The sequence below is a fragment of the Enhydra lutris genome, unplaced genomic scaffold, assembly GCF_002288905.1.
Source record: "Enhydra lutris kenyoni isolate GAN:26980312 unplaced genomic scaffold, ASM228890v2 scaffoldscaffold33, whole genome shotgun sequence".
NCBI classification, from domain to species: domain Eukaryota; kingdom Metazoa; phylum Chordata; class Mammalia; order Carnivora; family Mustelidae; genus Enhydra; species Enhydra lutris.
This window is the reverse complement of record NW_019154117.1, coordinates 15,521,485-15,544,097: the sequence shown is the minus strand read 5'-3', so window position 1 is coordinate 15,544,097 and position 22,613 is coordinate 15,521,485. Positions and strand designations below refer to the sequence as shown.

At 39.3% G+C, this 22,613-nt stretch overlaps 1 protein-coding gene across 1 annotated transcript in view; it reads left to right on the top strand.

Annotated features, from left to right (window-relative positions):
- Positions 1-19,687, top strand: part of LOC111153653 (carnosine N-methyltransferase 1) — a 37,644-nt gene extending 17,957 nt beyond the window's left edge. Inside the window, exons 4-8 of the mRNA XM_022512803.1 lie at positions 7,822-7,962; positions 8,910-9,088; positions 11,244-11,357; positions 18,707-18,810; positions 19,486-19,687. Coding sequence (XP_022368511.1) covers positions 7,822-7,962; positions 8,910-9,088; positions 11,244-11,357; positions 18,707-18,810; positions 19,486-19,587 — 640 coding nt within the window. The 3' untranslated portion in view covers positions 19,588-19,687. The remainder of the gene's footprint in view (positions 1-7,821; positions 7,963-8,909; positions 9,089-11,243; positions 11,358-18,706; positions 18,811-19,485) is intronic.
- The last annotated feature ends 2,926 nt before the right edge of the window (positions 19,688-22,613 follow it).

Below are 22,613 nucleotides of genomic sequence, written 5' to 3'. Positions count from 1 at the left end.
TTTATCAGTAGTCCTACATTAAATATTCTACAACTGTTAGAATTATGATATAATTATTATGAACTTTTATAAATGTTGATATATTGTGGGATATGTTATTATATTGTAGGATGTTACAGTCTTAAAATTTCTAGTTGGTACTCTCTGTCAATGTATATATTCAGTGCTGTGCCCTAAAAATAATAGAGAATAGTTGAATAGCTTCTGTAAACATAAAGTCCAGGTCTTTCTCAAAATTCAAAATATTTCTGTTTCTGAAAAGTAGGTTATGAAGTAAGACATTATAATTGGAATGTACAAAAGTTTGCATGTGTTTGGAGGGCTGAATGCCAAATGCTTATGTTAGCTTTACTTTTACTGCCTTCAGCATGACTTTGTTCCTATGCATTGAATCGTGATCATTGAATCATGTATATTACCATGGTGTCCAAACAGCATAACAATGTCATCTGTACCGAAGGGCATGCAAACCATTGTTAAAGTACTTAGTGAACTGACACAGAGTATTGTTTTACTGTTATCTAGCTACTATTTTATTATTATTGTTACTAACAGATAGAATGTGGACTGGTGAAGAAAGGATTAACTCTTAATGAATTTAATAGGTTATTTTATTTTACTTAATTTTTTTGAAAAAATTTTTACTGATTTATTTGACAAGAGAGCGAGCATAAGCAGGGGATGTGGCAGAGGGAGAGGGAGAAGCAGGCTCCTTGGCAGGCTCCTTGCCGAGCAAGGAGCCTCATGTGGGAATTAATCCCAAGACCTTGGGATCATGACCTGAGCTGAAGGCAGATGTTAATCAACTGAGCCACCTAGGCACCCCTAGGTTATTTTAAAATTAAAACAAAATTAATTTTTTTGATTAGGTAAAGCACATCACAGTGTTGAAAATTTTTACTGTTTTTTTTTTTAAAGATTTTATTTATTTATTTGACAGAGAGAGAGATCACAAGTAGGCAGAGAGGCAGGCGGAGAGAGAGGAGGAAGCAGTCTCCCTGCTGAGCAGAGAGTCCGATGTGGGGCTTGATCCCAGGACCCTGAGATCATGACCTGAGCTGAAGGCAGAGGCTTAACCTACTGAGCCACCCAGGCACCACCACAGTGTTGCAAATTTTTAAAACTTCACAAGATTTAAAGTTGCTTACCTAAAACTGTTACTCGGTTACCCATTTCCCTTCCATGAAAATAATCAATATTATAAGAGTAGACAGGCAGATAAACTTTAAATGAAGTGTGCCAAGATATCTGTCAAACTGGTTTTTGTGTGTGCTATTCTTGGACACAACAGAAAAATTTCATTATCTCTTCCTATGTCATTTGTTTTGCTTTTTAAATTTTATACTGGTTTCCTTATAATTGATAGGATGAGCTATCAAACAACTTTAAAAAAATAAAACTAATAAAACAGTAAAGTCCGTGTCCATGTTAAATAATTTTGCCATAAAGAAGTAAACCTCTAGTCCTGAAAAAGGGACATTAATTACAGCCCTTTAGCACCCAAATTGATTTTTAGGAAAATCCTGGTCAACTTTGAGTCTCAGATAAGTTTCCAGGATCCTGTTTATGCCATAGTAAAGCATATGGGAATTTGATGTCTTTACACTTGGCTGGTTTTGATTGACATTTATGTCAGCTTGTGTGTGTTTCTTGTTTTTTGTTTTTCATTTTGAAATTTCAGTGAAGGCCTTTTCTAATGGAGCTGTCTATAATAGAAAGAATCCTTAAATATGTGTAGAAGTAACTCTACCTGTGAGCACTAAAGTATTTTTCCCTGTGAAAACACACTTGTCTTATTAGTTGGTCTAATTTGTCTCTCTTTAGAGTTTTACTTTATTCTGCTTTTTAGTTTTCTTAAATAGGCTCCACGCCCAGTGTGGGCCTTGAACTCATGACGCTGAGATAGAGAATTGGAAGATCTACTGACTGGGCCACCCACACCCATGCGCCCCCTACTTAGAGTTTTTAAGTGCCTGAGTTTGCAAGCACAAGTGGCTTTGAAGCCACAGATTGACATCTGTATTGCGGTCTACTGGCTAATTAAGGAAATGCTATTTTAATTGTGCTGAATGCCAACCATTTTGGTAGTTACTAGCCTCTGGTCTGTTTTGGTTTTAAATAGATTAGGATTGTACTTTAGTGAGCAGTTCATTGAAATTAGCAGTATAATTTTTCTTGAAGTATGAGCTCAAAGTTTAAACCTTTTTCTCAAATATGAACATATGCACACTAGCTTTTCATTTGATGGCCTGAACACTATGTATTGAGAGTTTCACTTTTTCAAGTGACTAATCGTGTTATCATTTGAATTTTAAAATTTTGTGCTATAAAGTTTATAGTTTGCTAAGGAAGGAGATTCTTAAGCTTGAGTCCCACCTGAAAGGAAATCACAGCCGTGTAGAACCATATTCTCTTGTGAATCCTGAAAACTGTTAGGACTATATTTTTATATTGTAATTTCATTAACCCACCCCATTTTAGAAGAAAATGAAGTGATACTTTGTGTGTAGGAGAAAAATCGATCGTGTCTTTGCATTTCACTCCAAAAATGAAACAGATATACGGTTGGCCGGTTGAATATAGTTCTTCTTTCATATAGTTGGACATTAGGAAACTATATGGTAAGCTTTAAAGAAGCATTTTTTGTCTACCTACATTAAAGAATATAAATCGTAATTTATGAAAGGATTCTCTTAGCTAAAAGAGACCATTTAAAAAGAGAAAATGGAGGAAATGTAGACTGCCAAGTAATGCAAGAATAGAGACTGAAAATTTAGATTTATCCCTCATCCTGAAAGCCCTCTTAGCCCAAAACAAATATTTATTTCAGATCTTTCAAACAAAATCTTAAGCTCTTAAAGTTCAGGATTTCAAGTGCTTATAAATCTAGAGTAATAACTCAGTGGAAAAATAGTGTAACTAGACAGTTCACAGAAAAAGAAATACCAGATCCTCAATCTCATAAGAATATGTAAATGTGAAAACCACACTAAGATGCCATTTTTCACTTCTTATATTGCAAAGTTTAAAAGTTATATAACTTAACTAAAAGTATGAGGAAACATAGCTTGCTGAAGGAAGAATAAATCAGTAAAATCTTTTGGAAGGCAACTTGGTAATAGCTGGCAAAATTTAAATGTGTATCTTTTGACTCTTGGAATTCATTTTGCGGAAGCTTTCTATGATTCCTGCATTTGGAAGATCATTTATGCCAAAGATTTTAACATTATAATAACAAAAGATTGGGAAAAATCTAAATGTCCTTAACTAGAGGATTTGGAGACTGTATGGTATAGTCATGTAGTGGAATATTGATCCAGTCATAAAACAGATAAGGAAGCTCTGTGTACAAATAGGAAAGATGTTCAAGATGCATTAAATCAGGGATAGCCAACTTTTTCTTAAAGGGCCAGCCAGCAAATATTTTGGCTGTTCAGGTAGAGTAGTCTCTGGGTACGACCCTATGTTGTTGTGGGACACAGCCATAGACAATTTGTGTATGTGCATGAATATATTCCAGTAAAGCCTTATTTACAAAAATCGGTCCCTGGCCTGTGAGTCATAGAAAAACCTGGTATGTAAACTGTAGCAGAGGTATGACGTGCTGAAATTATTGAGAAGTGAGTCCAAGCTTTGCCTGGGATATTTGGGGAAAACATCATAGATAAGGTGATAATTTAAACTGAGTTTCTGTGGGTGTATAGGAGTCTAAAGATTAAGGAATTGGTGAGAAGTTGTTTGATAATGGGGGTGCTTTGTTGAGAGTTAATTAAGAGGTAAACTGGGATATTTTTGAAGGGACTAGGCACTAATGGTATTTCTAACCCATTTTCTACCTTTTTAAGGAAAATTTTTATTTATTTATTTGAAAGAGAGCATGAGCAGGGTGGAGAGGCAGAGGGAGAAGGAGAAGCAGGCTCTCGGTTGAGCAGGGAGCCCGATGTAGGGCTCCATCCCAGACCCCCAGGATCAAGATCTGAGCCAAAGGCAGACACTTAACAGACTGAGCCACCCAGGCAACACCCCCCCACTCACTACTTTGAATAAAAAATATTTCAACACCTAGCTCTGTTAATCCTTGAAATTTTGCCGTACTTACTTCATTCAGTGTTTGGTTTTGTTTGTGTGAGGTTTTTTTGATAAATATTTTAAAAGAAATATTACAGATATAATTTAAACCGTGACCTGTAAAACACGCTGAGTATATTCTCTTTTTCCAGAGATGACAACTAATACGAAGTTGTTACTCTTAATTTTACCTTCCTATAATAACTACATGTTTATATACCTTGAAACAAAACATTTTATTGTTTTTTATACTGTAAAAATTAATAGAATGGTTGTGTATCATTTCACAATTGACTTTTACTTAGAATTGTGTTTTTACTATTTCCCTGAGTGGATCAGCACTGGTCGACAGAAATATAATGCAAGCCATATATGTTATTTTAAATTTTCTCATAGTCACAGGTGAAATTAATAATATACTTTAATAACCCAGTGTATCTGAAATACTATTTCAGTATAAAATCAGTATGTGACATTATTAAGAAGGTATTTTACATTCCCTTTTTATACTGAAATCTGTCATCTGTTTTGCCCTCATATCACATTAGACTAGTCACATTTTACACGTTCAGTAGCCATAAGTGGTGAATGGCTATTCCTATTTCCTGTTCTATGAACAGAGAACTGCTGGGACTTGGATAGAACTGAACACACGGAGGGCTTGAAAGTGTGCACATGCCGAACTGCCAGGGGTCAGCTAAGTGTCAGCATGTTGACTCAAGAGAGAGTATTTTGTGTGTTGGAACTTGCTAATCTCCATCTGCAGTGCAAAAACCATTCCATGTCCAATAAAAGAAGCCTCTCTCAGGAACATTTCCTGCTGGTAATCTTTGGAGCACAGAATGGTGATACCAGCCCGGCCCACGTTCTCTAGATAGACAGGAGCTCCACGTTCTGTCCATTTAGGTGTACTCTCTTCCTTCTTGCTTGTCTGGAATAAACTGTCGGAATTGTTCCTGCTGTTATCAGGGATGTCACATTTGTAGTTCACATTCTCCATATTTGGACCTTAATAACTAGGTAAACTTTTTGCTTGCTTATTTTTTTTTTTAAGATTTTATTTATTTATTTGACAGAGAGATCACAAGCAGGCAGAGAGGCAGGCAGAGAGAGAGGAGGAAGCAGGCTCCCTGCTGAGCAGAGAGCCCGATGTGGGGCTCGATCCCAGGACTCCCAGATCATGACCTGAGCCGAAGGCAGCGGCTTAACCCACTGAGCCACCCAGGCGCCCCTTTGCTTGCTTATTTTTGCCAAGAATCTCCAGTGGCACCATTGAGCCCCATATCATATGCCTCTATTCCTGGTTTTCTAAGGTTTAGCCAAGTGTACAGTCCCATCACACTAAAGGTCTATCTGTAGACTTTATTTCCCTTATTTTCCACAGAAATACCTTCATAGAAATGCCCTAGAGTTAACAGTCATAGCAGAAACTGCCTGTTAAAATGCTTTAGTTTTATACACACTATAATTAGAGGGATTTTCCATTATGCTGTTACTGTCCCTCAAAAATGACTTAATGAAAAAAAGTCCAAGAACAAAAACAGGGAAAAGTTTTCTCCATCTTGCTCATTCATTGCTTGAGTTTTTCTTTTTTTTTTTTCAGTTCTGTGGCGTTTGTTTTAATGTGTCTCCTTTTGTATGTCCACAGAAATCCTTTTGTCATAATGTAGGTGATAGATCATAATCTTTGTTAACTCTTACTAATCAAGGGCTTTGATACAGTCTGCCTTCTTCAGCTTGATGACAGCGTTTTAATAGCAGTTGTATACAGCGCTTTCCTCCACAAGGTGGGGGTAGAGAGTTCTCTGGGCCTGTTTAGGTACGGAGAATTTGACAGTGGTAGTCATCAAGTTAACTTTCCATAAGTTGACCAAAAAAAATTTGTCAGTACCAATATTAACGCAGCTTTGCCTTAGGGTTAGCATGATTTCCCAAAATTCTTGTTCTACTCAACTCATCAGCCATCCAAACATTGTTAGTGATTATATTTTGTAACGATTTAAGTACTCTATGAGTTTACTTCTAAATCCATTTACTCTTGTTACATTACTTTGCCCCCCCCCCCTTTTTTAATCTAAGGGGAGCACAGCCACATGCAAATAATGCATGTTTTGATTGGGCAAATGGGAACTGAGAAAAGAAAAGAGGTAATTCTGGGAGAGTACGGGTTTTGGTGGGTCTGATAGGGAGTAGAAGAGGAGAGAGAGAGGCCCCGGGTGGGGTGCCACAGTGGCAGGTCTGTCATACAAAGGGTGGCATAGAGTGTGGCCAGTAGCTTTTCAAATTTGAATACTAAAATTATGTATATGCTTTATATACTTGTTAGATAAATGATACAGGTAGGTCTAAACCACATGGGAGGATGTTACCCATTCTCTTCATGAGAAATTTAATCAAGTCAGTCAATTAAAAATTAAAGTGTTCACACACAAACGTTGTAATCTGAAATGAGAAGAAAGCATTTGATATGGCCGGTTGGCTTCAGGTTCCTCATGTCAAGTGTTAAAGAATGTCTCCTAATCATAATGAGCCTATTTGTCAGAAGTCGCTTTTAACAAATTTTGGGTTATGTCTTACTGTATATATAAAATTCAACAATAAAATTAAAAAGAATTTGTGAAGGTTTTTATTCAAATAACATGTAGTTCAGATGGATGACCTGGGACAAATTCCCATGTTACTGTATTTATAGACTCAATTTTCAAAAGCCCCTTAGTTCTGGTTGGTTCTTCATTTCAGAGTAGGAAATAGCAGAGGTTTACTGTATGGGCCACTAGTAAAAAGCCCTGTTGCTGCTTGGAGCATACCAGACTTAAAGGCCATATAGTATAAAGATTAAAAAGAGAATGACACATGGGAAGGTTTGGAAATTGTTTATGATTTATGAATTAAATTTGGAGAATGCAGATAATAGTGAAGATGTTTTTTAATTGACATGATGACAGCTGATTATACACATTTGCCTTTGGTTTCTATAAGAATTCCATTTTGGTTTCCTTAGGATTATATTGGTTGGCTGGAATTTCTGAGAAAGTCCCTTGCTTTGCTAAGGCTTTTTAGCCATTTGAAAATGGATGGTGGATCTTACAGTGAAGAGAATTTTTTCTGTAGTTTGATACTAATATCAAAGCAGAGCAGTTGGGTTGTGAGTCTGTGGTTTGGTGTGATGTACTTGCCATTATTTATGCTCAGTTAGAAGGCAATTCCTCATTTTCCCCTTGAGAATACCTTCTTTCCAAATTCTTTTGCCAGCTAAAATATACAGGATCTTAAAGCTGTAACAAACCCATATAAGGAATTACGTATATTGCATCTATTTAGTCACACAAACTACTGTATTAGTTATAGAATTTAGAAATAATGTTTTGTTTCACTGTCTTATGATAAAATAATTTTGTTCAATCTTTGTGTGTATTGGGTTCCCTTTGGGATAATTTGTCTTCTTGAGATAGTTTTTCAAGTGACAGCTATGATAGGAGTATGAGTGTCTTCATAAGTCTTTAGATATAAGGCGACTCCTTTTTTCCCCCGAAAAGTATTTAGGGCATAAAATCCTCATCCGATATTTAAACATATGATAATTCCTCCTACCCTTATTTTTCATTTATCTTTAGAAGTATTTCTTAGTTTTAAAAAGTCAATTTTGAGTGAGCTTATTCTTACTGAATATCTAAGTTTCTAGTTGTTAATGTGGATTTTGCCTTTTTTTTTTTTCTTTGAGGGGTTGGACATAATTGCCTTATTTCATTTCAGGGATCCTTCTAAAGTAAATATTCTGGTACCTGGTGCTGGACTAGGAAGACTGGCCTGGGAAGTAGCTATGCTAGGTTATGCTTGTCAAGGAAATGAATGGAGTTTTTTTATGCTCTTTTCTTCCAACTTTGTACTCAACAGGTATTTAATTTACTTTTTGCTGGAAATAGTAATTTCTCAGAATCAGATTGACTTACCTATTTTTGAACAATTCTGAATTTGAAGATAAATACATAGTGTTTAATTATGATATGTATCGTGTTTCTTAAATTAAAATCAAGTTGCTTATACAAATTACCACTCTTTAATTAGTTCTTAGTTAACAGAATGTTGAAATGGGATGGGTAAGTGACTTTCTTAGAAAACCATGGGACATCCCACAAAACTGAAATGCTCCCTGTGCAGAATTTCAAGACTTTGGATGATCCAAGAAGGAATATTTTCTCATTGTTCCTTAAACTTCGTCACCCCTTTGTTTCTTCAGTGGAGTGAGGTCAGTGTAGCAATCGTAACTTTTTCCCATAATCAAATTCTGATAGGACGGCCATGTATGCTCATACGACTGAGTTGGAAACATCTCTTAGAATTTCTGTGGCCTCTTTTAGAAAACAGTGGAAAAGAGTTGTTATTTTTAAAGCCAGAAGAGGGGCATTGGAAAAAAATAACTACCTGCCTTGTTTAAATAATATGTTGTCCAGTATGGGTTAGGGAATGGTGAGAAGTTAAAATGGAGAGAATTAGAATAATTGGGTAGCAAACAAAACCCATACCACTTGTTTGAGAAAAGGTTGGCCTGTTTTTTACTTGAGTTTGAGGTTTGGAAATACATTTTTTAAAATATGAATGAACAACACATTTATATCTCTGAATTTACTTTAATTTTTTTTCTTGTCTTTTAATTCACTATTGGTTACTCATCTACATCTGTATGTGCATTTTCAGATAATTGGTTGGGGTATAGTGGTAACATCTTACGTATTAATGAATTATATAAGTAAATCTTCAATCAGGTTATATTTTAGTATTTAAAGTAGACTTTCTTGGTAAAATATTTAGTTAACACTGAATTTTGTGCTCATATTTTGCAGATGTTCTGAAGTTAATAAGTATAAGCTTTATCCCTGGATCCATCAGTTTAGCAATAACCGAAGGTCAGCTGATCAGATTCGACCCATCTTTTTCCCTGATGTTGATCCCCACAGTCTTCCTCCTGGTTCTAATTTTTCTATGACAGCAGGAGATTTTCAGGAGATCTACTCAGAATGCAGTAAGTCCAAAGCAAGCATTTAAAAGTATTTGTTCTTTAGTCTAAATTTAATGAGCTGATTTTATACTAAGTCAAATTATTGGTCATTCATTGACAAGTTAGGATATTTTCAAAGTCCTGTATAAGGAAATGATGGGAAATACAAAGTACAAGATCCCACCATTAAGAAATATAGACTCTGCTGTCTATTAATATAAGACAATATGTGAAAAAAGTTCATGAATAATGAATACAGTAAAGGTAAAAGATTAGTGTGGGAAAGGAGACTTTTGTAGAGTGAAGGCTGTGACTTCAAGAATAGGGAGGCAGGGGTACCTGGGGGGCTCAGTCGGTTAAGTGTCTGCCTTTGACTCAGGTCACTCTTCCATGATCCTGGGATCAAGTCCCGCATTGGGCCCCCAGCTCAGCTGAGAGCCTGCTTCTCCCTCTCCCTCTGCTGTTCCCCTTGCTTGTGCGCACTCGCTCTCTTCTCTCTGTCAAATAAATAAAAATGTAAAAAAAAAAAAAGGGAAGGCAAAGGTAGGAAGATATAAATGAATAAGGTAATTAGGGATGGTGGGACAGCCTGACTGGGAGGGAAAGGGAGGTTGGTTTGCTAGTTTAATGGGAGATATGTCTAGAAAAGGTAGATTGGTTCTAGACTGTGGAAGAACTTTACAATCAGACTATCAAGTTGGGACTTCACCTTGAAAAACTGTTGAAGTTTCAGCTAGCATTAGAGAAAGGGAGATGGTAATGGAGAGAGGGGTGGTCGGGGAGTGGATTGGCGGTAAAAGGAACAAGAAAAATAGTATCCTTAGAGGTCAGCAAGATCATTCATTCAACAAATATTTACTGGAGCACCTAAGTCCCAGGTATGTTCTAGGCATGGGAAAGAGAGCAGTGAACAAAGCAAAGCTCCTGGTCACAGGGAATCTGTTCCAATAGGGAGAGAGGGGCAGTAACAAATTTAGTAATGTAAGGAGGAGAACTAAGGCAGGGTAACGGGGGTACAGAGTGACTGGGGAGAGGTTGCTATTTATAGAGTTACAAGGGAAGGCTCCCTAAGCAGACTTTCAAAAAAAAAAATGCTGAGCAGAGTACCTCAAAAAAGTGAAGAGGCAAACCATTAGCTATTTGGGGGGAGATGTTGCAGACAGAAGCAGTGGCAAGGGCAGGTGAATTTAGGATGGGGAGGGTGCTTGTTCTGCTGAAGGAAAAGCAAGAGGCCACTTTGGCTGGGGTGAAATGAGCAGTGACGCAGTGGGAGATCAGATCGGGGAGGATTTGGTGAGGCTGACTTTGATTGTACTCAGAGAAGTGGGAAGCCATTGGAGGGACTTGAGCAGGGGAGTAATGAGATAGTCAAGCTTTTGTTTATTTTTCCCTGAAGTCTGACATTGAAAACCTGTATTCCAAAGGTAGAAAGAGAGAGATGGAAAATGTTAGGTGCTGGGGATAGGCCAGAGAGCGAGTTCTCAAGAGAGAGGTGACATAATGGAAGACATCACTTAGGCGAGTACAGGTGACCTTGTTCTGCAGCAGGGCTTGGGAGAGCAGATGATGCAGGTCATCCTCGGTGGGATCAGTGCCTTCACGGCGCTGAGATTTGTAGAATCCAGCCTCTGTCCCTGTGCCCAGTCACGGCCTCCACAGGGCACTGACAGCCTCGTTCCCCTGTTCCACTGGTGATTATCTGAAGTACTAATGAATAGTCTAAGTATTTTTATGCCATTTGTTTCTCACTTGGCAACAAGTGCATATGGCCTTTCTGAAACTTGCCAGAATTGGTGGTTAACAGTGGCTTAAATCAGTTTAAAATTCAAATGACAATTACTTCATCTTAACCCATTTGAAATGAAGGCTAGACATTGAGTAGATTTACAAAGAAAACTCTTACAGGTACATTTGGTAAAGATATCTAGTTATATAGGCTATCAAAATGGTTTCCAAGTTGATTGTCAAATTATTAGTAAAAACTTTCATGAACTGCAAAGCATCTCATAAATGATTGTTAGGTTACCCTAACTTCAGTGTTAACTGGACGAGTTTAGCTTCTGTATTCTTCTGGTTGAATGAAATATTCATAATCTGTAAGAGGTAACATTTGTAGAAGTAATTAAAAGAAAAGGCAACCTAACATAATGAATGTAGTAATGTGGTTTTCCTTGAATAGATACCTGGGACTGTATTGCTACCTGTTTCTTCATAGACACAGCTCACAATGTCATTGATTATATTGACACAATATGGAAAATACTCAAGCCAGGTGGAATTTGGATAAATCTAGGTAAGTTCCTCAGTGCTTATTAGAATCTTATACGTGAACCTGAGTACTTACAGCTGTTCTCTGTTTGGTAACTTTACGGTACCAAATATTCATAAAGGTTATACTTATGTTGTATAGTTTCCTTTAGACTGTATCCCAGTTAGTGTGGAGTCCTCTGAAAGCGTGCAAGCCCTAAGAGATAACAAACAGGTTTGAGTCTGTGGCCTTCAGAATGGGTCTAGTCTTGTTGGGTTCTGTCATGTGCTCTTTTTTTAATGGCTGAGTGTCACCACAGATTTTGCCGTTAGGACTAAGACCAAAGATAGAAGTAGGTCTTTCCAAACTTCTGTTAAGAATGTCATGGGACAAATGAGAGTGGCTGTAAAATGCACCTGTAATGTGAAAGTTATCCCAAACCTTAGGTCCTCTTTCTAAGGAGTACTTACTTAAATTTCTCTAAAAATTTCCCAAGGAATGATTGAAACATGATACATATAACCCTTGAACAGCGTGGGCCTTAGGGATGCTGACCCCTTGCACAATCAGAGATCTGCGTATAACTTTTGACTCCCCAAAAACTTAACTACAGATAGCCACATAGCCTGCTGTTGACCAGAAGCCTACTGATAACATAAACAATTAGCGTGTATTTTGTCTACTACGGTAGACTGTCTACAGTATTATATACTGTATATACTGTGTGCATATCTATATGCTGTGTATATTATATAGTGTATTCTTAAAGTAAGCTAGAGAAAAGAATGTTATTAAGAAAATCGTAAGAAGGAGAAAATACATTGACAGTAGTAAGCTGTGTTTATCAACAAAACAAAACGTGTAGAAGTGGACCTGTGTAGTTTGAACCTGTGATGTTCAAGGTCAACTGCATTACCACTGCGGGTGAGCAGACACCTTACTGAATCACAAAACAACCCTAGGTTGAAATGGTATTTCTACTGTTTCATAGTTGGAGAGTCTGATCTTGCTGTAAGTAACTAGCAGTGGGGTCTCGGAGCTTACACGTATGGCAGAGACAGCCTCACAGCCCAGAACCAACCGCTTGAATGCCTAACCAGCTAGTTCTGCAGGCACATCCTGGGTCTAACAGTTCTTGTTAATTATGTGATTAACATTTCTGACCCTGGTTACTGAGTTAGGGGAAGGTTTTGTGTATTTCCAAAGTGTTAACTTTCTTAGAAACTTTTCTCTTTGAGCTTTTATCTTAATTGGTTTATTAATATTTTATTAAGTTATATAATAACAGTAATTATAACTGCCCGGAACAAATAAAATTGCTCCTCATAAGCACACTGTTTGATAAGAGCAGACATGCTGGGCTGCACTGTGATCTGTCTCAGGCTTCAGAGGTAATAGGACACTTGGGTCTGGGGGAAGGTCAGTTGGGAGAGCTGCTACTCTTCATACCACAGAGTTCCGAAACAATTCGGAGCATTGGAATAATGGAGACGCATAGACCTTAAAAGTAGTTATTTGGGAGGTCAGTACTTTCCAAATCAAATTCTTCACATGTGTAAGCTGAGGTTACAAAATGATGATTATCTCAGAGTGGATTTTTCCTCACTCCTGGTGTGCTGTGGGCGTCTGTTCGGAAGAGCGTTCTCACTCTGCGTGCCGCGTCCTCGTCGCGTCCTCGTCCTTTACGACACGTGACTCCCAGCGCGGCTCCTCCTGCTCTTGCATTTCCCAGTCTGCATCTCTGGTCCAAGCCACTGTGTGCCAACTGGGATACTGCGACATCCAGGAAAACCCCTTGTCTTTTCGGACCCATCGTGGATGCAGACGCCCCCAAGCAGAAGCCTGTGCGCGCTCCTTTACCCCTCCTCTTCCTCACCGTCTGCATGCGGGCACTCCACAAGGCACGTCCCCTGAAACTTCTCTGTAGGTCTTGAATCATCTGTGCCAGGGTTCCTCAGCTCTGGCACCATTGGCATTCGGGGCTGGATGGTTCTTCATGTGGAGGCTGTGGAGAGGGAGGGTTGCCTGCGGCCAGGGCGGTGGTGAGCGGCATCCCTGGCTTCTGCTGGTTCCACTGCAGCAGGACCTCCTCAGGTGTGAGGACGGGAATGCAGAATCCGCCCAGCTGAGAACCACTGTTCCAGCTCAGCGCCTACCGTAGTTCAGGCCCTCACCCCTGCTTGCCCGGTGACTGCAGCGGTTCCGGTGGGGAACCCCCACCTTCAAGTTGTCTCCAGTCTTCTGCGCCTCGTTTAGTCCTCGTATGCTGCCACCAGGGGGATCCTCCCGACACCTGAATCTCTGCCTGTCACACTCCCTACATACAGGTCTAGCTTTCGAGGTACCCAGAACTCTTCAGGATTGGGCAAAGTGCCCTTTGTGGTCTTCGTGTCTGAGCTTCGTTATTTCTGTTCTGTACCACCCCGGCCCTGCCCAGAGATGCCCGCCTCTGACCTAGAGAGCCTGTTCTCTTCCCTCTCTTCTCATGTTGCCTCTTTCTTAGATGCACTTAACACTCAGCGGAGGTGATCCTTTCAGGTTGGAGTACATGTTTGTTGTATTCCTCTTTTATGTTCTCGCACAATCCGTGAGCATTTAACACAACACGGTGTGGCCCCCGATACGTTTTGTTTCCTCTGGTAGTCGTGCAGTGAGGGCAGGAAGCTGATGCTGGCTCTTTTCCTCCCGCAGAGCCCGACACCCAGCGGCTCTTCAGTGACTGGTGTGTGTGTGAGTGTATTGTTTCAAAGTTGGAAAGCGGAAGAGACGTAATGTTAAGTTGCCACAGAAGGTTGGCTGCCAGGAGACAGGACAGAGTGGCATTTCTGTCAGTAAATTCATAACATTCCATGGTTTTGGTGTCAGTCCTGTGGGCCTGAAAAAATAATTTCATCTGTAAGCTGAGAGTGCATCAACTCCTGGGGGACAGTTTCACCCGAACTGTGGTGATGTAAGACCGGATCGTCAACACATTCATAGAAAATGAGAACGGTCCCTCTCAGCCGTAGTGGAATACTAAGAAGCTACATTGGAAGTTAAATTACAGTGAAGATGTTGCCTATGTTCTATGAAATCACAAGTGGGAATATTGTTAATTTAAAAAATTTCTTTAAGGGGCGCCTGGGTGGCTCACTGGGTTAAAGCCTCTGCCTTCGGCTCCGGGCATGATCCCAGGGTTCTGGGATCGAGCCCCACATCAGGCTCTCTGCTCAGCGGGGAGCCTGCTTCCTCCTCTCTCTCTGCCTGCCTCGCTGCCTACTTGCGATCTCTATCTGTCAAATAAATAAATAAAATCTTAAAAAAAAAATCTCTTTAAGGGGATCTGAAGTACTCTAATATTCCTCAGGTTAGGGAAAGCTAGTGAGAGTGAGCTTTTTAAGGAAACTTTGCATGTATCCTTTGGGAAAGTTTGTTATTAGCAAAATGTAGAACAGTGCCTGTGCATCCTGTTCCTCAGCTTTTCATGGTGACCCTTAAAGACGTCTGTGTAATTTATGGTGAAAACTGCGTGTGGGTGTGCATATGTGTGAGCTGGTGTATTTGTAGTCCAGCAGTGGAGGGCAGGCAATTAGCAGATGAAATCTAATTTCGTCTGGAAGAATAAACACGTTAAAGTACTAAAAAGAAAGACTCGCAGTCTTTTCCTTCCTATGAAGGGGGAAAAACCCAGTTCTTCCCTACGGTGTATTTCTTCCTCGTGTGTCTCCTTTATTCCTCATACAGTAAAACACTCGTACTCTGACACATCTGGTTACCAAATGTAAGTTTTCCCGCCACAAGAGTTCTCTGTGACACCAGCTGGGTGCCCCCCACTTTAACTCCTGATACGGTCTACCTGGAGATAGTGTGAGATACCACAGGGGAAGGGGTCAGTCTCACAGGACCCTCTCCCCTATTTCCCCCAACTTCAGCCGCTAGTCCAAAGCTGTCACTTGTGCTTCCGACCAACTGTAGATCTGTGGGCTGCAGATTGGAGGTTCTAGCGAGCCCTTCTTTTGGGTGTGATTGCTAGAGTGGCTCATGGAACTTAGCGAAACACGTAGGTTGACCATTTTCTTAAAGGATGTGAAGGATCCAGAGGAACATCCAGATGGAAGAGGAGCGTAGGGCAGAGTATCTGGGAAGGGGTGTGGAGCTTCCATGCTCTGTCCCGGGCTTGCCACTTTCCCAGCACCTGCACATGTTCATCCCAGTAGCTCTCTGGACTCTGTGCTCTTGGGATTTAATGGAGGCTTGATCAGCCATTCCATTTTTAAGTGCTTCTCCCTTCTCAAGACGTTAGTGGGGCAGGGCTGAAACTCCAACCTTCTGATCATGGGTTGGTGTTTTTGGTGACCAGCCCTCACTGAATGTAGTCTCAGTAGAACCAAAGATGCTTCTGTCACCCACGAATTATAAGTTTCAGGAGCCCTGTGTCAGGGACCAGAGTCACAGGCCAAATATTTGAACAAAAGATGCTCCCAGTGTTCTTATCACTTAGGAAATTACGAGGGTTTTGGGAGCTTTTTGCCAGAAACCAGTGTGTATATTTTCTGTCATCTTGCAAGTACCAAAGCAGATCTTGATAAAGTGTAAGGAGTCTTATCAAATTTTAAAGCATCATTAAGGTGAACGTTTTTTGAAACATGAGAGGTTTCCTGTAAAAGGTAGATAGCTGACACATTATCTCCTTTACACACTGAGACCTTGTTGCAGTGGTTGTAAAAATAGAAAAAGGGTCCAAAACAATGACAGAGAATGGCAAGGAGGTCATCAGGAGGCAACAAAATGTAACCTTTTTTTCAGATGGGGTAGCTGGATAAGTTTTGCAAAACACCCAGTGTGAACAACCAGTTGACCTGCAGTAACCCTGGAAAATGACTGGCTATATGGAGGATCTGGAATATGAGTGACTATATGGGGAAAAAAAGAAGTTGAAGATCTACGTATGGAGGCCTGTGGACCCCTATAACTAGGGAACCAAGTTCCAGTCCATGCTCAGGCAAAGACCAGAATTTTAATTTACTGGAAAAAGTGAATGGGAAAGAATAAAATTTATGAAGGCATGACCTAGTAGAGAGTGAGGATGAAATGTAGGACATAAAAGAAGGATATTGGTTAAGTCAGGTTTGGAAAATGAGCAGGCAGTAACCACCACCCCCCCGTCCCGACCTGCCCCCACAGTAGCTCCTTGCCTAGCCTGTACAATTTTTTGCTGAGGTGTGAGTGCCCGCTCTTTTGTTTTGAACAATTGCAAGCCCTGTTTCTTTAAGTGGGCATTTCAAGATAGCTACTACAAGCTTTCTTCTAGTTAATGTGTACTGTATATTTTTCTGTATTTTAAACCCTTTCTCTTTGTTTTAGATGTATCTTAGGAACAGCATAGTTACATTTTGTTATCCAATCTAACAGTCTCTGTCTCTTAACTGGAATTTTTAGAACCTCAAGGATATAAATGGTTTAAGTTAACTTGTCCCAGATTTGGCACATAGGGCCCCCTTCCCCTGTGTCCATTTGACATCGCCTCCTTTCTGGCATTACCACTGTTCCAGGCTCTTCTTGTATTCTCTCTGCCAGGCCCTGGGAGTAGCCACCTGACCCCCCGACAAAGGATCCCTGGTTCTTTTTAATAGAGAATAGTACATAGAAACATTAGGTTGATTGTACTTGTAGAAGGCTGAAATACGCACAAAGATGTTTGTCGAAGTACCATCTGTAATAGATTGTAAAAAATACTCAACTGTAATGGTTCTCCTTCGATGGTAAAATTAGAGCTGTGTAACTGTACATTCACTGCTCTGCTGGGCATTGTGGTGAACTCACAAGAAACTGAAGACGTGTGCCTTTACTCATGTAGCTTGTAATCTGGTTAAAAAGTGTGGATTACATGAAAAATAATCAGTGAGCAAAGCCATACTACATTACATGAATTTTAAAGTAGGCTATATTAAGAGAGTGAGCAGTAGAGCTGGAAACTTAGATGGATTGTATTAAAACTTGCTTTCAGTAAGGTTTGGGAGCATGGCTAAAACTTGCATTGGGGAATTGGAGCTCTCTAGGTGGAACACAACGTGAAGAGAGGTATAATATGACCTGAGTATGTAAAAATTCCTGGGGTGTTTAGATCTAAGAAGACAGTAATACTGGAGGCTCTTAAAATAATGGAGCAGGAACATCACACACTTTAGAGCCGGACGGACTGCTCTGAGGCTCTTCGTGTTTATAATAGGGCTTCAAAGGCTTCGGGATGGTCTAGGACACAGCAGTGCTCAGTAAATGGTAGCTGCTGTCATTTTTGCTAGTCCTAATAAAACTAACAGGAAGTTAAGCTTGACAGAATAGTTTGATGGTGAACCATTGTTTTCTTCTGAAAAGAGTACTAACATATATATTCATAGTCATTTTTCCTAGTGGTTTATGTAGGGTAAGAAAAGAGGAGAGGAAGAAAAACGTTTTAATGCTTAGTAAGTATGTTCCACAGAGTGATGAGCCTTTTAGGAGGAGAAACTGTCCTGTTGTTACTCTTAATTCCTGTGATTAGCACATTGTATGAGGGGAAGGGGACGTGAGATGGGCACTGGACTTACAGTTAAGCCAATGAAAGGAAAAGAGAAGATTGTTTAGGTTAGTCCTAAAGTAATATGAATGATAGTGTGGCCTGGACAAGGCTGATGACGGACTGGGCAGAACGTGAGAGATTGAAAGCCTGGAGACTCTGGTTGGAGTCAGATGATAGTTCTGGGATACATGGAATGAGAGAATAGTAAAGGGGGGAATGCCATTTTAAAAAGCTGTGGTTGCTGTCACTGACTGAACGCCTTCTCTGTGCCAAGTGTACTGGGTGTTGCAGAGCTGGGGACGGGTCCACAGGCCCACGATCGGTGAGTGTTAGAGCTGGGATGTGAGTCGTGCACTTAAAGAGCCAGATCTGGTGTCACGTCTTCCTTCCAGGAAACCTTGCCTATAACTTCCCGCCATGTGCACGCACTCTCTTAGACCTAGGCTAGCTTGAGGACCCTTCTGTTTACACCTGATACGCAGTCTGCAGCTGCAGTTGTGCATTTACTTAAGGAATTACAATTACAGTATACTTTCGGAATTTGGGGACTTCGCATTCTCTGATCAGGTACTCTCTCAGTAACCCCGGAGTTACAGGTGTAAGGCTCATATGTGGAGAATCACAGTGCAGCCCTGGTATGCCACAGGGACTCCCTCCCCACCAGTGTAGGCCCAGCACTCAAATGGGCCAAAGTTTCAGGGGTTTGGACACATGCCCTTGGCAGATGTAAAGGTTCTGTTCTCCTTTTTGTTTGTTTCACATACTACCCATCTTATAATTCAGTTTGGAGTTCTACCACAGCAACTAGTGCATGTTTATATTTAAGTAATTCATTCATACTATCTTTAAACCATAGGTCCCCTACTGTACCACTTTGAAAATTTGGCAAATGAACTTTCCATAGAATTGAGCTATGAAGATATAAAAAACGTCGTTCTGCAGTATGGATTCCAGGTGGAGGTAAGGATGGGATGACGTTTCACTTCCAATGCTCTTAGGATTGGGACTATCATGACAGTTCCTGACTTGACTTCTTAATTGTTCCCTCATCCACAAAGTGAAAATAATAGTTGGCTTTTAGAATTATGAGGCTTTGGCATAGTGTGTAGGCAAATGGGAAACTGTAATCCCTGATGTCATCAGTCAGCTCTCAGTACATGGCAGCTTCCCGTTCTCAACAGTGTCGGCCCTGGTAGATGGGCAGATACCAAACCCACGAGCGTCTGGAGGAGCAGACGGAGCGGGGAGGGCAGTGACAGCATTCACTGTGTGTACTTCCGTAGTGTTCAGTCTTTTTTAATCATGTGATTATAAGGTTTTATGACACTTTGACTTGTGTTTTAGTTGTATGTTTATTTAAAAGCATTTCATTCATTAAAAAAATAAACAACAGATTTGTTCTTAAAAATGAAGAGAAGCAATGTAACAGAGTCATGGAGAGCTCCAGCTCTTATTACTGGTGTGACCATGAGCAATCTGTTCTTTGTAAAGTGCGATTACTAATAATGCCAGTCTTAAGGGGGTATGTGTATGTAAGAAGTCAATAGAGTACGTTTGCAGTGGTACCTGTCACAAGTACTGTTTGTATTATACTCATGGTCATCATCATCATTACGATTATTGTTTGCATTCCAGGTGGAAAAAGAATCTGTCTTGTCAACATATACTGTGAATGATCTCTCCATGATGAAATACTACTATGAATGTGTCTTGTTTGTGGTCCGTAAACCACAGTAACGTTTTCAAGTGGTATCAGCAGGAAAAGAGTTTGATAAGAGCAAATCCTGAAATAAACAACTCAAAATCAACTATCCCAATGACAGGACACAACCTCAAATCAGTGGTGCCTTCTTATTCCTAACAAAATTTAGAAATAGCGTCTATTTTCTTAATACGTCTATCGCTTTTTCAGAAATATACTATGCCATGCATATTTGTACTACAGAAGTAAAAATGGAGGAAATGTCTTCAAGTATACATTTTCCCTGAAGCCCAGAATTGTCTTTCAGTAGAGAAAACTTTATCTCCAGTGGTCTTCATGAAGCTGTCTGTTGCAAGTCTGCCATATTAATGACTACTAGTATCGAAGTCCCCCCAAATCTTTGTTTTGTGTGCATTGCACATATTATTTTTAGAAGAGTCTGAGGATCCTCTGTCACATTCAGCATCTGGAATTGGGACTTCGTTTGCTTTGGACCTAAGCAATCCATTCATAAAATGTTGTGTGTGTCCTTTTAATCACTCAAATTATTTTTTTTCTAGCTCAGCTGAATTTAGAGAAGCATCAACCATTTCATTTTTATGAAATGCTGAATTTAATAAGATCACAGGCCAGTAAAATGCATTTAAGCATTCAAGTAACTGAGTCTTTGGGGCATACTAACCTGAACATTTGAAAGCATACTCATCATGAATCACTCTGAAATGTATGAGATCTGAACACTCTTAAGTGAGGCACAAAAACCTTTATTCAAGGTACTGCTCAGAAAATGGGGAAATAATAAAATCTCCCATTTGAAATGTATGATTTTAAACTAGAAGTGAATACAGTTTGTCAGTGAATGTTTACAATAATGTCTTTTCTTTAAATTACCTGGATCACAAAAGCAAGCACTTTTTTTTTTTTTTTTTTTCCCAATAAACTGTCATGATGGTATTACCGTGGGGGAAATTCTGAATATGAAATTCAGGGATAACTTACTGCCCGTAGTCTGTGTCTTCAATATTGTAAGCAGCAGCCATTCATGTAATTTTAGATTAACACCAATTTTGTTCCCTGATAGCTGGAGTTAAAACAGTATATGCTGCTTTAAATTTCTACCTCTAGCAGATCTTTTCTATTGGAGGGAGTTTTCCTTTATATATATTTTTTATGTTTATTATTTTGTTTCTAGTAGCTTGGAAAGCAGAGATGACTGATGTTGTAACCTTTTCTTGGGAAAAGGAAGTACTCTTGTTGGATATTTTCACAGGTGATTATGATGGCATTAAATGACCTCTGTGGCAATTTGAATTAGATAGACTTAATCTCAATAATGTGCTGTAGGATTAATGTCATGTTCTAATAGGAAAACTTACTTGTGAATCTTTAGGCCTTTTTTGTTAGGTTGGGGGAGTCCACGCAATTTGGCATCTTATTAGTAGGAGCTTCTCCGTGGACAGTGAGGGAGCTCTTGTGGCCTTTGCTCCTGTTATGCAGTAAAGGGCTCTGTGAAGTTTATTTGACTTGCTAAATTCTGGAGGTCTTAGCCTCTTGAGTTTAAAAAAAACAAAACAAAACCAAAAACTATTTCTCTTTTTTGTGTCTCCCTCTACCCTCAATACTTGGCAGATGTTCAGTTATTAAAATTTTCATTAACTACCATGTGAATGAATTTTCAATTAATTGGTAGGGGGAAAAGTCCAAATTTGTTTTTGTTTCAGGAAAAAAAAAAAGTTTAAAAGGATCCTAAGTATTTAAAAAATCCACTGAAAGGAAAGGAATGCAGGCTGTTTTTGAGTAATGTCGAAAGGCTTTTTATTCACTGACTGGTATTCACTATTTTACTTGTATCAGATCAAACGATCTTGTTTTTTCTCATAGAGGCAAAAATATATTGGTAGCAAGGACTCGGCTTTATTACTTAAAATTTTGGCTATCAGGTTTTATTCTTTAATAATATTACTTATATTTCTAAATTACAGCTTAGCTTTTCGTTAATTCTGAAATCAGTTATTTCATTTGTTTTTAACTTCTCCTATCATGACTACTGTTTTTCAAATATTCTACATAAATCTGCATCACTTTTTTTCTCATTGCTTTTGTAGTTAATATATTCGAAACTTGAAAATTGTGGTATCAGTCAATAATAGAAGTGTCACTGGAGGATTTAATTTTCTATTTCTTATGTGTAGTCCTAGCTACTAAAGTATATAAGCCTTAAAATTTTTTGTTCTAATTCCTTATATTAGCTCGATATACAAATGTTTTCATTTTCATAAAGCAGGAGGAGATAGGTCATTGTGCTTGCTTCCCCCCCTTTTTTCCATATTCTGAAGCGGTGCAGGTTAGGGTATTTTAATCAAGTGAGCAAGATGGGAAATGTAAAATATAAAGAGAAGCTGTATAAATCACAGTATAAAATTATGAAGTTTGGGAACTGTAAAATGTACTGTATTTATATGTAATTCTCATTCTAAAAGTTGCCACAAAGGCTGAATTGGAAGCTTCATGTCTGCATGAAATTTCCTATATTTTTAACGTGTATGATGGACTTAATTTTTCTTGAATATTAAAGTCTGCCAATTGCTACGAAACAGTATTTGCTTGGTTGTTTCCATCTAAGTCAGTAGAAGTGGGAATTTGAATCCTTAGCCTTAGATGAGCTTATTCTTATATGCTTCTAGAAAGTCGATAATAAGAGTACTTGGTCTTTGAGTATGTTAGGCCTTAATACTATTTAATCTTGGTCTTTGGTTTTGTTAAATAACAGAAAGTAACTCTAAAGGACACCAGTACAAGAGAGTTCCAGGACCAGCCATTAGTAGCAGAACCGATGGACTTGGCGCTTACTCTGGGTTTGTTCCCCTGAACTGTTGTTGGCCATCTCAGGCAAGATGCTCTGAGTGTGTTGCCTCATCTGTAAGAGGATTGATACCACTTACTTCAGAGGGTTTAAGGTGGTCATGTGCTGCTGTGTGCGGTATCCTATGTGAAAGCACCTGGTAGATAGACAGTGTAATTTCACTCCGTGTTGACTGCTGTACAGTGATAGAAAAAGATG